Raw genomic sequence first — 15,447 nt, forward strand, 5'->3', positions numbered from 1 at the left:
TGATCACAAACATGAATTATGTTTGTTATTTACAGCTAGGTAGAGTAGTGGGGCGAGATGGAAAAGGGGCGAGCGCTCCTGTTACCGGTGGTCCATAGCTCTAATGACTTTGCAAAGGCATTAGATTTAGAGCTATTTTGAAGTTAATAACAAGGAGATGCAAAGATTCAAAACAGCAAAATATATTTTGAAAGTACATAAGTTAATAACAAGGAGATGCAAAGATTCAAAACAGCAAAATATATTTTGAAACAAGCAGTTCCAGAGTATAGTATGGCTCTGAGCAGTTCTAAAGCCACCAAAGCTTTTGAACTGCTTCACCACTTTTCAAGATAAAATATCTTTTCCCCATCTGTCTCATAAGAGGGCAGATTTTTTTAAACCATATTAAAAAAATATATATACACATTTATCGTGCCAACGATGACTTCCAATATTATCGTATTGAAACTTTTTCAGGAATAGAAAAAGCCTACAGTTTCTATTAGCTTAAGTGGATTCCCCATCGATGATGTCACTGGTGGACGGGTTTCTGAACTGCCCACTGTCCACAGCCCTCCCATGAGACACAGAATGAGTAGGAAAAAATTGTGTCATTTTATAATGAACATTATAGTGACTAATTATATGGAGGCTAGATTGAAAAGTGGTCCTTTAACCTGACTCCGCCAGATGGTGTCGGTATTGATTCAAGTTCACACAGCCACTGAAAAAAAAGCTAAAGTGATTGTGAAGCAAGCTTGTCTTCCATCTGGCAGAGTCAGGTACTGTACTCAGGTTACCACTGTATTATTCAAACAAAAACGGTAGTTATAGGCCTATACATTCATACCGGTGTACATTTATATGCTGATCCATTTTCTGTCAATTGGGTAAAAGAAAGCAGAATAGAAACCATGTTTATAAAAAGTATTCTTACAATAAAAACATCCACGTCATGTCAGATATCTGACCAAAGGCTATAAAATCACCAGTCACACTCACAACTTTGCATTTCTCCAGTGTTGGGAAACTTGGGAAAGTTAACTTTCTACATGAACTAGTTCAGTTCAGAAATTTAAAAATTAAAAATGCAACTTTTCATGGTTCTACAGACTTTATTCCTATTGGGAATAAAGTCCAAACCTTAAAAGAAAATCCCGTTGGGATTAATAATGTGACAACCTTTACAATATATCCAATACCATTATCCAAATTAAATCATTTTGTATTTATTTTTTACATTTTGGAAAAAATAGCCAATTTAACACAGAGGTGCCCACTCTTCCAATGTGAAATGCCAATGGCGGTATTGTAGTCTGTACCGCACTGTTGTGACGAAAAGAGTCAGAAGGCAAAGCTCTCAGTCTATCCGCGCAATCTTCGTTCCTACGCTCACCTATGGTCATGAAGTGTGGGTCATGACCGAAAGAACAAGGTCACGAACACAAGCAGCCGAAATGAGTTTTCTCCGACGGGTGGCTGGCAATTGGCATCTCACTTAGAGATAGGGGAGAAGTTCAGTCGCACGGGGGAGACGCGGAGTAGAGCCGCTGCTTCTTCGCCTGGAAAGGAGCCAGCTAAGGGCCGATTCATACTCCTCCAAAATGATTTCGGCTCGTCAGAAATTTTCAGTAGCACCGAAGAGACGACTTTACGACGGTACCCGCCCCGCCCCGCCCCCCCCCCCCCCCCCCCCCCCCCCCCCCCCGAACCTCAAATGACGTCAAATTGTAGGCCCTACAGAGCCGAACAGACTTTTATTCGGCTCTAAAATATGAGTATGAATCGGCCCTTAGGTGGTTCGGGCATCTGGTTAGGATGCCTCTCGAGCGTCTCCCTAGGGAGGTCCTCGACACACGTCCCACTGAGAAGAGACCTCGGGGCAGACCAGGAGGGATTACATCAATAAGCTATTGGAAGCGCACCTGTTTTTATTTCAGTTTAGTACTTTACCTCAGTGTTTGGGGACATGTTCTGTGTCTGCTGTCTCTGTAGATTGGCACAAGCGTCATCATCCAGTTGTAAAATACATGCTGCACGCTCCAGAGAAAGTGCACGGCTGAGAGAGATTATGTTGATTTGGTGTCAAAGTTGGGCTTATTGGTGGTTTTGTTGCTACATATTAAGACCTGTTCATGGTGTGTTTTAGCTGGGTTTTCGCCTGGAAGGCTCTATAGAAATCTGACACATTCTTGAACTGTGAGAGTGTGTCGTTCACACAAGTCAGAATAGAAATGAACGCGTTCACAATAACGTTCATCAAGCAGAAATAAATTCAGGTTCACCCAAAATATGAACGGGTTCGTGAACTATTGTTCATTGAACGTGTTCAGGGACAACACTACATTTCTCCAATATTATTTTTAAGACCGTGGTCATTTCCAGAGGTTTGGCAGTCCTCTTCTTAATGTTTATCAAGGGCTCATCATCAGAGCTGTCAGTTGATAATATGAGACTGAGTTCCCCGAAGTCCTTGTCAGTTACTGCATTCAAACAGGAGCGGTGAGAAACACTTGATGACTCTGGACAAATGTGAGAGGGGACAGTATCACATGCAATTCATTTCAAATGAGACTTAGAGGAAATTTAGGCAATAAGATTTTAAAAGGCATTCTTGTCCCTTCTATTAGAGGACATTTAGGATTTTAAAAAGCTTTTTTTTTTTTAATAATTTTTATCCCACGATTTTGTAACCCATTTTTCACCCATGTGTCAATTGTCTAATGTGATCCTGGGCTCTACACACCCTCCGCCAACCTGGGGAGAGCAACTTCATGCCCGAGTGTCCAAGTTGCTCCTTTACACCTGACAGGGGGGAGTTTCCCTGGTTGGACGTAGCGCGTGGAAGGAACACGTTATTCCAACCAGTTCCTTTCCCTTCCATCAGGCTCCCCGGCTGACCAGGGGGAGGCAGTTTAGAGATCAGGATTACTGCATGTTTTTTGTGAGGGTACCTACCCTAGGGGACACGGGGAGAACATGCAAACTCCACACAGAAAGGCCCTTTCGCCAACCCCGCCTCGGGTATGGACACTGATGACGCGGAGGAGGAAACACGCCGCCAGCACCCACAGCGCCCCGAGCGGGAATCGAACCCAGGACCTTCTAGCTGTTAAAAAGCATTCTTGTCCCTTCTATTCTTACCCAAAACAGTACTACTCCTTGCTGGTACAGAGGTCCTTACAGGTTTCTCCTGCTTACATATCAGTTTTGCCAAAGGCACATCATCTGAACTGCTATCTGAGCACAATGGAACTATCATAATGGAAAAGGTGAAGACATGAACATTAAATTAGTAATTATTCATACATTATATATTTCCAATTTACTGGACACAACAATAATATTTACTAAATGTTACAGTATATCCAACTGGTCACAACCTTTAGTTTTTGCCCTCCTCTTGTTGCACATTGGACTCCCTTCTTTAGAAGGGGCCTTTGTCGTTTTCTTTTTCATCAAAGGTTCATCATCTGAGCTGTCACAATATTCTAGACATGGAACAAGAATGTTATTATTAAACATTATATTAGGGGGAAAAACGAAACCTTGGCACAAAGAGATGAGATATGAATGCAAAATAAATAATTGAGAACAGTTATCATATTCATACGTACCCTGTTTATGTGGAATAGCTTTGCTCTTTTTACGTAAGGTAGTTTTCTGCGATGTTACAACACGTGGCGCTCTCTGTTGTGCCTTGCGTCTCTCTGAAAGTTAATTTAGGGGTTCATCACTTGAACTAACATTATCATGTGATGCTTCTGTGTTACAGAATTAAAAATGCAGTATTCAATAATATAAATATCAAATACAGATGTTTTATTTTTTTGTACAGTTATTCTGTAGTCTCACCTTTCTGACCTCTTTTGAGAGTTGTTGGTTTCCACACAGTTTTGAAGGACACTTTGGTCACTGCCATCAAATGATCTGAGCTAACTTCATTTTCCTTTCCTTTGTCAACAGTTTGGATAAAACAGACATTTACAAATAGCCCCTTTCGTATCCAGACACAATGCAACCCGTTAAAGAAAACGTGCTATGTACTTAAATGTCAAATACAATGAGATTTATACAACTTTACAATTATAGTCTCCACACTTTACTGTAAAAGTGATTTGGACAAAATGAAATACCATGATACATTTGGCCAAATAGCACAACCTCAATATTGTGATGATTATATTGCTTCAAAAACTCAAGACGATATATATATGATATATCATATCACAATGTCAATGTAATATCGCCCAGCCCCATTACAATGTGCTAAAATGTTAAATGTCAACCTAAACTACAAAATAGCATAGTTTGCACATGGTAGGTGCTATATTAGAGCACCTTACAATAGTGCCAGAGCAGCATCACGTGTGTATGTAAAAGTGTGTATTTGAATGTTGAAAAAGAGATGAAAGAAGAAAATAAACTTGGCATATGAGAAAAGGTGCGTACGGGAACTTCCAAACAGATTCACAACATCACAAAACTTAAAAGAAAGATCGGTCATAGATCAAAAAATAAATATTTGTACCTGCTCTCCTTTTAATCTTGGAGTTGCCATTGCTGCTTTTCCTTTTAATATCATTACTTGACGATTTCTTTGCCAGAGGAGAACTTCTGTTTATGAGGGGTTCATCTTCAGAACTGTCATCTGATCCATGCAACACAAAGAAAAGTTATTGTAGCAGGTGCAGTACTGAGGGCTTTTGATCACACAAAAATGTTCATCAGATCAGAAGATCTGAGTGTTCAATAAGGTTTTATAGTCCATTCATTGGGCGAACTCATTACCAATCACAGAGTCAATTTACATTTCTATGCTGATGATACTATATCTTTCTGTTGCTCCAGATGATCCCTGTGCTTTAGACCCGCTGTTGACCTGTTTGTCTAGCATTAAATGTTGGATGAGTGAGAACTTTCTCAAGCTAAATGAGGATAAGACAGAAGTTCTCATAATCGGTTCTAGTGAGCAGAAACAATCAATAATAAGCAGACTTGGTAACCTGACTGTAGAAAGTAACAGTACAGTAAAGAACCTGGGGGTTATTATTGATTCTGAATTTAATTTTAATTCTCACATTAATCATGTTACCAAGATTGCCTTTTTTCACCTTAGAAATATTGCACGAATCAGAGCCCATTTGTCCTTGGACGATGCAAAAACGCTAATCCACGCCTTTGTTTTCTCTCGGCTTGACTACTGCAATGCACTTTATTCAGGACTGCCTAAGAAAACAACTGACAGATTACAACTCGTCCAAAATGCAGCAGCCAGAGTTTTAACTAGAACTAAGATGAGAGAACATATTACTCCAGTTTTGGCATCACTGCACTGGCTTCCGGTTGTTTTTAGGATTGTTGTTATTTTACTTATAAAGCTCTCAAAGGTCTCGCACCTTCCTACCTACATGACTGCCTGCCTAAATATGTCCCAAACCGCCCCCTAAGGTCTTCCACTGCTGGCCTGCTCGCGTTGCCAAAGAAAATGGCAACTAAAAAATACGGGGAAGCAGCTTTTTGCTTCTATGGGCCGTCGGCATGGAACAAGCTCCCACTGTACCTTCGTCAGGCAGCCTCTGTAGACATTTTTAAAGCTCAGCTCAAGACCCACTTCTACAACATTTAATTTGCACGTTCCTACCCTGCCCTGACTGATTTGCTGCATGTGGTGTTTTTATTATTATTTTATTTGTATTTATTTATTTTTTATTTATTTTATGTTCTTATTTTAAATTTTGTCCTTTGCCATTGTTTTATCATTTTAACTACTTATGTTTTATTGTATTCTATTTTTTCCCTGTGAAGCACTTTGAGCTACATTTATGTATGAAAGGTGCTATACAAATAAAGTTTATTATTATTATTATTATTATTCATTTCTCTTCTATTCTTACCCAAAACAGGACTCCTCCTTGCTGGTACAGAAGTCTTCCTAACAGGTTTCTCCTGCTTGCATTTCAGTTTTGCCAAAGGCACATCATCATCTGAACTGCCATCTGAGCACAACGGGACTATGATAAATGGAAAATGTTAAGAGATGAGTCACACATGACCATCAAATGATTCATTATAATTAACCATTTTCCCCTATAATGTATATAAAACTTGACCAGTGATACACCCAATAAAGTAGAGACCACCTGGGGAAAAGGCTATGCATTTGGCCTGTCTTCAAATTACACTAGTAAAAACATCTAAATAAGTCTAAATAAATGCATGTAAAATAATCACCTGTTGTCTTATTTTCTGTGCCATTTGTGCAGTCCAGTTTTCTTCCATTGCTTTCTGCCTTTTGTGCTAGTGAAGATGTCTTTGTTTTCTTTATCAAGGGCTCATCATCTGAAGTGTCTTCCATCCCTGCTAATAAAAGAACATACACAAGCATGTATTATACAATTCTCATAACATCTCCATGTCTGTTCATTCAATTCTCTTCTATTCATTTCTTACCCAAAACAGGACTCCTCCTTGCTGGTACAGAGGTCTTCCCAACAGGTTTCTCCTGCTTGCATTTCAGTTGTATCAAAGGCACATCATCATCTGAAGTGCCATCTGAGCACATAGGGACTATATGGAAAATGTTAAGACATGACCATAAAATTATTAATTATAATTAATTTCATTGAAGAATACAAGAGCGTAGACATCATACAAATGATAAAGAAATGCATGTAAAATAATCACCCGTTTGTCTCATATCACAATGTCAATGTAATATCGCCCAGCCCCATTACAATGTGCTTTAATGTTAAATGTCAACCTAAACTACAAAATAGCATAGTTTGCACATGGTAGGTGTTATATTAGAGCACCTTACAATAGTGCCAGAGCAGCCTCACGTGTGTATTTGAATGTTGAAAAAGAGATGAAAGAATAAAAACTTGGCATATGAGAAAAGGTGCGTACGGGAACTTCCAAACAGATTCATAACATCACAAAACTTAGAAGAAAGATCGGTCATAGATCAATATTTGTACCTCTCCTTTTAATCTTGGAGTTGCCATTGCTGCTTTTCCTTTTAATATCATTACTTGACAATTTCTTTGCCAGAAGAGAACTTCTGTTTATGAGGGGTTCATCTTCAGAACTGTCATCTGATCCATGCAACACAAAGAAAAGTTATTGTAGCAGGTGCAGTACTGAGGGCTTTTGATCACACAAAAATGTTCATCAGATCCGAAGATCCGAGTGTTCAATAAGGTTTTATAGTCCATTCAATTCTCTTCTATTCTTACCCAAAACAGGACTCCTCCTTGCTGGTACAGAAGTCTTCCTAACAGGTTTCTCCTGCTTGCATTTCAGTTTTGCCAAAGGCACATCATCATCTGAACTGCCATCTGAGCACAACGGGACTATGATAAATGGAAAATGTTAAGACATGAGTCACACATGACCATCAAATGATTCATTATAATTAACCATTTTCCCCTATAATGTATATAAAACTTGACCAGTGATACACCCAATAAAGTAGAGACCACCTGGGGAAAAGGCTATGCATTTGGCCTGTCTTCAAATTACACTAGTAAAAACATCTAAATAAGTCTAAATAAATGCATGTAAAATAATCACCTGTTGTCTTATTTTCTGTGCCATTTGTGCAGTCCAGTTTTCTTCCATTGCTTTCTGCCTTTTGTGCTAGTGAAGATGTCTTTGTTTTCTTTATCAAGGGCTCATCATCTGAAGTGTCTTCCATCCCTGCTAATAAAAGAACATACACAAGCATGTATTATACAATTCTCATAACATCTCCATGTCTGTTCATTCAATTATCTTCTATTCATTTCTTACCCAAAACAGGACTCCTCCTTGCTGGTACAGAGGTCTTCCCAACAGGTTTCTCCTGCTTGCATTTCAGTTGTATCAAAGGCACATCATCATCTGAAGTGCCATCTGAGCACATAGGGACTATATGGAAAATGTTAAGACATGACCATAAAATTATTAATTATAATTAATTTCATTGAAGAATACAAGAGCGTAGACATCATACAAATGATAAAGAAATGCATGTAAAATAATCACCCGTTTGTCTCATATCACAATGTCAATGTAATATCGCCCAGCCCCATTACAATGTGCTTTAATGTTAAATGTCAACCTAAACTACAAAATAGCATAGTTTGCACATGGTAGGTGTTATATTAGAGCACCTTACAATAGTGCCAGAGCAGCATCACGTGTGTATTTGAATGTTGAAAAAACTTGGCATATGAGAAAAGGTGCGTACGGGAACTTCCAAACAGATTCATAACATCACAAAACTTAGAAGAAAGATCGGTCATAGATCAATATTTGTACCTCTCCTTTTAATCTTGGAGTTGCCATTGCTGCTTTTCCTTTTAATATCATTACTTGACAATTTCTTTGCCAGAAGAGAACTTCTGTTTATGAGGGGTTCATCTTCAGAACTGTCATCTGATCCATGCAACACAAAGAAAAGTTATTGTAGCAGGTGCAGTACTGAGGGCTTTTGATCACACAAAAATGTTCATCAGATCCGAAGATCCGAGTGTTCAATAAGGTTTTATAGTCCATTCAATTCTCTTCTATTCTTACCCAAAACAGGACTCCTCCTTGCTGGTACAGAAGTCTTTCTAACAGGTTTCTCCTGCTTGCATTTCAGTTTTGCCAAAGGCACATCATCATCTGAACTGCCATCTGAGCACAACGGGACTATGATAAATGGAAAATGTTAAGACATGAGTCACACATGACCATCAAATGATTCACCAAAAACCAATAAAAGGCGTAAGCCGCAAAAAAAACATCTTAAAAAAAATCGAAATAATCTAAATAATCACCTGTTGTCTTATTTTCTGTGCCATTTGTGCAGTCCAGTTTTTTTCCATTGCTTTCTGCCTTTTGTGCTAGTGAAGATGTCTTTGTTTTCTTTATCAAGGGCTCATCATCTGAAGTGTCTTCCATCCCTGCTAATAAGTAATAACAGAACATACACAAGCATGTATTATACAATTCTCATAACATCTCTATGTCTGTTCATTCAATTCTCTTCTATTCTCACCCAAAACAGGACTCCTCCTTGCTGGTACAGAGGTCTTCCTAACAGGTTTCTCCTGCTTGCATTTCAGTTTTGTCAAAGGCACATCATCATCTGAACTGCCATCTGAGCACATGAAAATGTTAAGACATGAGTCACATAACCATAAAATGATTAATTATAATTAATTTGATTGAAGAATAAAAGAGAGTCGACATCATACAAAAGATAAAGAAATGTATGTAAAATAATCACCTGTTGTCTTATTTTCTGTGCAATCCAGTTTTATTCTATTGCTCTCTATCTTTTGTGCTGGTGAAGATGTATTCCTTGCCTTTATCAAGGGCTCATCATCTGAAGCTGTAGTCTCACCTTTCTGGTCTGTATTGAAAGTTGTTGTTTTCCCCACAGTTTTGGAGGAAACTTTAGTCACTCTCATCAAAGGTTCCTCATCTGAGCCATCTTCCTTTGTCAAATCTAAAACGGTTGGTTAAAACAGACATTTACAGATAAGTAATTTATCTTTTTGCAAAGTAGTCAGAGCTAAGGATTGGATTCTCTGTCAGTCTCCGTTAGCTTGTGGAGAAAGGTTATCAGATGTACACTATCATCATTCATCAGCATTGTCATGAACTGAAAGGCCTGCCCTAAGACACAGTATAGTATTGTGATTTATTGCAATGTAAGAGTGCAGTGTAGCCAACACCAACTCATAAATCCTGACTTGCTGCCATCGCTGTAATTGTGTGATTGATTGAACATTTGATGTTAATGAATGGGGATACATACATTTATGTATGAATATTGCATTTATTATTATTAATATAATTCCCCTTTTAATCATAATGTGTTTAAAACTTGTGCCAGTTTAATAACAGAAAATACCACCTGGCATCGTTTTGCCATGGAAAAAGCGCAATAATCTCAGTGTAATGGTATGTCTTTGCATTTGGCCTGTCTTCAAATGACACTAAAGTTTCATTTGATTGAAGAATACAAGAGACATCATGCAAAGTCTAAAAAAATGCATGTAATATGATCACCTGTTGTCTTATTTTCTGTGCCATTTGTGCAGTCCAGTATTTTGCCTGTGGTCTCTGCCTTTCGTGCTAGTGAAGATGTCTTTGTTTTGTTTATCAAGGGCTCATCATCTGAAGTGTCTTCCATTCCTGCTAATAACAGAACACACACAAGCATATATTATAATATTCTTATGCGTGTTCAATAAGCTTTTAGTCCATTTCGAACGTGTAGCATCGTTTTGCCATGGAAAAAGCTCAATAATCTCAGCTATGCATTTGGCCTGTCTTCAAATGACAAAAGATTTTAATTTAATTGAAGAATAGAGACATCATACAAAGTCTAAATAAATGCATGTAAAATGATCACCTGTTGTCTTATTTTCTGTGCCATTTGTGCAGTCCAGTTTTTTTCCATTGCTCTCTGTGTTTTGTACTAGTGAAGATGTCTTTGTTTTGTTTATCAAGGGCTCATCATCTGAAGTGTCTTCCATTCCTGCTAATAACAGAACACACACAAGTATATACGGTATTATAATATGAGAAGGAGAAGTTTGAGGCCTACTGCTCCTCTTCTAATTCCAAAAAAAATGTGGGAATCTATGAAGGCCATGACTAACATGGCTCCAGCTAAGAAGGGCCTTTGTGTTGCAAATGAAAAGGCCAATGAATTAAATAACTTTTATGCAAGGTTTGAAACAGCTGACTTTTCGCATGAACAAAATGCTGCCCTAGAGTCTGTACCCACACACAGTGATCTGGGAATTACTGTGGATCAACGTGAAGTCCAGAGGATGTTTTCCCACACATGTCCCCGGAAGGCTTCAGGTCCAGACGGGATATGTGGCCGGCTGCTGCATTCATGCAGTCAGGAGCTAGCGGAGGCTTGGTGTCCCATCTACCAGAAATCACTGGACTCATGTACTGTTCCCCCCACCTGGAAAGACTATCATAATTCCTGTTCCCAAAAAGGCAGGCTGCAAAGAAAAATAATGACTAACGTCCTGTCGCCTTGACTTCAGCAGTCATGAAATGCTTTGAGAAGATCATTGTCAGTCTGCTGAAGGCAGCGGTAGGCTGCTCATTGGATGATTTTCAGTTTGCCTATAGGAGCAACAGGGGTATAGAGGACGCAGTCTTGACCTTGGACAATTTTTTTTTTAAACACTTGGACAATACCAAAGCCTATGCACGCCTTCTTCTTGTAGATTTCAGCTCAGCGTTTAACACAATACAGCCACACCTATTAATAGAGCGGTTGAGGGACCTAAATGTCCATCCGCTTATTATTAGATGGTACCATTCATTCTTAAGACAACGTACACAAAGGGTCAGTGTGAATGGCACTATGTCAGAGAGCAGAACCATGAGTACTGGAGCACCTCACGGCTGCGTTAGCTCACCTGTCCTTTTTACCCTGTACACTAATGAGTGTAGAAGTGGCAACCCGGACAATTACATCATTAAATTCTCGGATGATACTGCCATCTTAGCCCTTCTGGATAAGGATAGGGATGTAGCTGACTACTTTTCAGAGGTACAGAACTTTGTTAAGTGGTGTGATGACAACCACCTAACTCTTAATGTTAAGAAGACACAGGAGATGGTGTTTGACCCCAAGAGTATTGGTGACCACAGGCTTGTGGTCATCCATGACTCGACCATCTCACAGGTCTCCTCATATAAATACTTGTGGATCTGTATTGACAACTCAATTACTTGGAATACACATGTTGACAGTCTCTGTAGTAAACTACAGCAAAGACTGCACTTCCTCCGACGTCTCAGGGTTCATGGTGTTGACCAAAGATTTATGTTAGTGTTCTATCGAGCAGTCTTGGAAAGCCTGGTCAGGTTTGGCATCACAGTTTGGTTCGGTAACCTCTCAGTGCAACTGAGGTCCAAATTGTTCAGATTGGTGCAGACTGCAGGGAAGATCATAGGGGTAAGACAACTCCCCTCTCTTCAGTCTATTTATGAGCAGGCTACATTAAAACAGGCTCAAAAGATTGTCAGTGATGTTACCCATGTTTTACATGGCAAGTTTGTACTTCTGCCCTCTGGGAGAAGATACAAAGAACCAAAGTGGAAGTACATTAGATTTTAAAAATCGTTTGTATCAGCATCAACTAAGATGCTGAACGAGGCTCTGAAACAGCGGTAACTACGTGAGTCCTGATTATCCACATCATGTGTGCAATTGTGTAATGTTGTGTCTTCCTCTGTAATGTATTTTTGTTGTCATTGATGTTTTATGTGTGGCTGTAGCTGGGGTGAAAGCCCAAGACAAATTTCCCTTGTGGACAATAAAGTTTACCTTGACCTTGACTTTGTCAAATCTAAAACGGTTGGATAAAACAGACATTTACAGATAAGTAATTTATCTTTTTGCAAAGCAGAGTCAGAGCTAAGGATTGGATTCTCTGTCCGTTAGCTTGTGGAGAAAGGTTATCAGATGTACACTATCATCATTGTCATGAACTGAAAGGCCTGCCCTAAGACACAGTATAGTATTATTGCAATGTAAGAGTGCAGCGTAGCCAACCTTGAAGAATACAAGGGACATCATGCAAAGTCTAAAAAAATGCATGCAATATGATCACCTGTTTCTGTGCCATTTGTGCAGTCCAGTATTTTGCCTGTGCTCTCTGCCTTTTGTGCTAGTGAAGATGTCTTTGTTTTGTTTATCAAGGGCTCATCATCTGAAGTGTCTTCCATCCCTGCTAATAACAGAACATACACAAGCATGTATTATACAATTCTCATAACATCTCTATGTCTGTTCATTCAATTCTCTTCCATTCTTAGAACACAGAACACACACACAAGCATATATTATGGTTTTAGTCGTTGTGGCATCATTTTGCCATGGAAAAAGCTCAATAATCTCAGCTATGCATTTGGCCTGTCTTCAAATGACAAAATATTTTAATTTAATTGAAGAATAGAGACATCATACAAAGTCTAAATAAATGCATGTAAAATGAACACCTGTTTTCTTATTTTCTGTGCAGTCCAGTTTTTTTTCATTACTCTCTGTGTTTTGTGCTAGTGAAGATGTCTTTGTTTTGTTTATCAAGGGCTCATCAACTGAAGTGTCTTCCATCCCTGCTAATAACAGAACACACACACACACACACACACACAAGCATATATTATAATATTCTGATAACATTTCTATGTGTTCAATAAGGTTTTATAGTACATTTAATTCTCTTCTATTCTTACCCAAAACAGGACTCCTCCTTGCTGGTACAGAGGTCTTCCTTACAGGTTTCTCCTGCTTGCTTTTCAGTTTTATCAAAGGCACATCATCATCTGAACTGCCATCTGAGCACATAGGGACTATCATAATGGAAAAATAAATGACCATCAAAAGATTAAATATAATTTTTCCATTTTTACTTATACTGACAGTGACATGTAATGTATTTACTAAACCCGTTATCTAACTAATAATTTTAGTAATGTTCTCAAAATAGATGAGAAATTACCATGTATGGCGCCAAAATTTGAGGACCGAATTGCCCAAAAATTACCATGTATGATGCCGAAATTGGCACTGTGATTGGCTGGAAGGTGTGCCATTCTGCGCTGTGATTGGCTGAGCATTGCATAACGGGTGTGGCACAGGGGACACCCGTTATATATAAGTGGCAGATATTCCGTGCTCAAAATTTGAGGACGGAATTGGTGCTGAAATGTGTAAGTAGGTTAATGTATAAATCTATTAACCTACTCAAGTGGATTTTAGTGAATGAGGAAAGACGAGAGAGGACAGAGCCCGGACCCTCCTTCACCTGGGTGAAATGTACTCAAAATGCACTAAACCAAATTCCCAGCATTCAGCAAAAGAACGAAAAAAAGAATATCGTCATATCCCCAAACTGGTATGGACTAGTATTCATAATTTTCTTATTAGTTAGTCTTCATACTCTAAATATTTTATAACGATACCAATTTTCTTTTCCTTACCACTTTTGTCTTTTCCTGAATTATTGTTTGATTCCATGGTTGAGCCGTTTGTGGCTTCATGCAACAGGTTTTCATTATTTTGTGGCTTTGTTATAAGCGTTGCGAGAGGTACATCATCATCTGAGAAGAAAGACATGATTTATTAAATGTCTAACTCTTATAGAATCACACACACACACCACACACACACACACACACACACACACACACACACACACACACACACACACACACATTCAGTAGCCGCAATTTGCAACTCTAGATTGTTTTTAGTCCAGGCTTGAATTATCCTCTTTCAATCTGCAAAGCTTTTGTTTCATAAAAATCCACCGTAGAAATGTTATGAGCTACTTTTTGTTGTGGTGCTGCCTCCTCCAATTATGTGAAAATTTGAAGCAGGGCCGTTCAGTCACTTCGACAAGCGCTTCCAAACTGGATTTCAAACAAACACTTTGCAGCTTGAAAGAGGATTATTAAAGCTTCCCCTACAGCTGCAATGTTGGCGAGTTTAACAAAGCAGATCGCAATTGCAAATTTGAATGGGGACTCAATGGAGGGTATTGCAACTCTAGATTCATCCCATTATTAAAAAAAGAAAGAATCTACAAGTACAAATTGCAGCTATGGGTTCTGCCTCTTTCAAAAGGACACTAACACAAACTCAAGCCTCAGGGGCAGCCCGCCCCAGGGATTGAACCCATAACCTTCCACTTCCCAAGCAGCCGCTCTACTTCCTGAGCCACAGCCGGCTATTTCTTGCCATGTTAAAAATAAAATTCTGTATGTGATTTGATTGTGTATATACACATGAAATGTTATATATATCCCAGCCAGCTCTGATCCATAGTATAGCTGGAATGCCTGCAAAGGGCATTAGAGCTATGGACCAGAGCTAGAATTTAGAAATAGGTAGTAGTAGTAGTATAGCCATGGTTCGACGCTCGTGATTATGACAGTCATGTTTCATGGCTAAAGATATCCTAAATAACACACAGCAGTGACAGCACTGTCTTCTTTGTGTGGTGGGAATAATCCCACCACATCTAATCTAATGCAACGGCAGACGACCAGAGCTAATGGGAATCATATTATAATATCACATTATTATTCTGCCTGTAAACTGTCGCTTTCATAGTTTCCTCAGCAGACAACCATTTGTTCTTTTTTATATATATATTCTGAGGGGGACTGGGACACCCTGTGTGGCCTATAGTACAGAAAACAACACAAACAGCATAGCATTGTGAACAATAGCTAACATATCAGTATATGTTGGGTCAATTATCGATACGATAGCAGTTAAATTGTGACTGTTACCTGATGCTGAATAGCCTGCAACACCTGTGAGGTGTCGCCATAAACGCGTTACCATAGAGAGTTAAGAGTTATAAGATTTAAAAAATACAAGCTTCGTTGGCCGCTGAATGTTGAATATGGCGCGACGACGAGGACTGTAGGACAACGTGT

The 15,447-nt window shown here is 38.9% G+C and overlaps 1 protein-coding gene across 2 annotated transcripts; it reads right to left on the minus strand.

Moving 5' to 3' along the window:
• Nucleotides 1-1,683: 1,683 nt before the first annotated feature.
• On the minus strand, nucleotides 1,684-15,430 carry LOC308331536 (uncharacterized protein). 2 transcript variants are annotated; one of them, XM_080787004.1, is made up of 25 exons: nucleotides 15,298-15,430; nucleotides 13,981-14,100; nucleotides 13,234-13,350; nucleotides 12,997-13,113; nucleotides 12,609-12,728; nucleotides 10,376-10,504; nucleotides 10,030-10,158; nucleotides 9,242-9,463; nucleotides 9,011-9,112; nucleotides 8,790-8,918; nucleotides 8,545-8,661; nucleotides 8,287-8,403; nucleotides 7,777-7,893; nucleotides 7,558-7,686; nucleotides 7,221-7,337; nucleotides 6,963-7,079; nucleotides 6,436-6,552; nucleotides 6,217-6,345; nucleotides 5,880-5,996; nucleotides 4,514-4,633; nucleotides 3,838-3,936; nucleotides 3,600-3,692; nucleotides 3,366-3,473; nucleotides 3,127-3,237; nucleotides 1,684-2,504 (listed from the first exon to the last, which is right to left on the minus strand). In XM_080787004.1, the coding sequence occupies exons 1-25, from the start codon at nucleotides 15,350-15,352 to the stop codon at nucleotides 2,299-2,301; spliced, it is 3,054 nt and encodes a 1,017-aa protein (XP_080643130.1). In that variant the 5' UTR covers nucleotides 15,353-15,430; the 3' UTR covers nucleotides 1,684-2,298. The 2 variants fall into 2 exon arrangements, with proteins under 2 accessions (XP_080643130.1, XP_080643129.1); XM_080787003.1 differs by having other exon boundaries at nucleotides 12,997-13,116.
• Between the last annotated feature and the right edge of the window lie 17 nt (nucleotides 15,431-15,447).

Source organism: Protomyctophum bolini (assembly GCF_963924005.1).
Source record: "Protomyctophum bolini genome assembly, chromosome: 17".
Classification (NCBI taxonomy): domain Eukaryota; kingdom Metazoa; phylum Chordata; class Actinopteri; order Myctophiformes; family Myctophidae; genus Protomyctophum; species Protomyctophum bolini.

What these genes read in the sequence shown, in the direction of transcription:
- LOC308331536 (XM_080787003.1), bottom strand. Translation starts at nt 15,352, where the DNA reads ATGGTAACGCGTTTATGGCGACACCTCACAGGTGTTGCAGGCTATTCA. An exon ending in AAGGAGGAGTCCTGTTTTGG is followed by an intron (nt 8,919 to 9,010) that starts GTGAGAATAGAA and finishes ATTACTTATTAG; the next exon opens with CAGGGATGGAAGACACTTCA. An exon ending in AAGGAGGAGTCCTGTTTTGG is followed by an intron (nt 4,634 to 5,879) that starts GTAAGAATAGAA and finishes TGCATGGATCAG; the next exon opens with ATGACAGTTCTGAAGATGAA.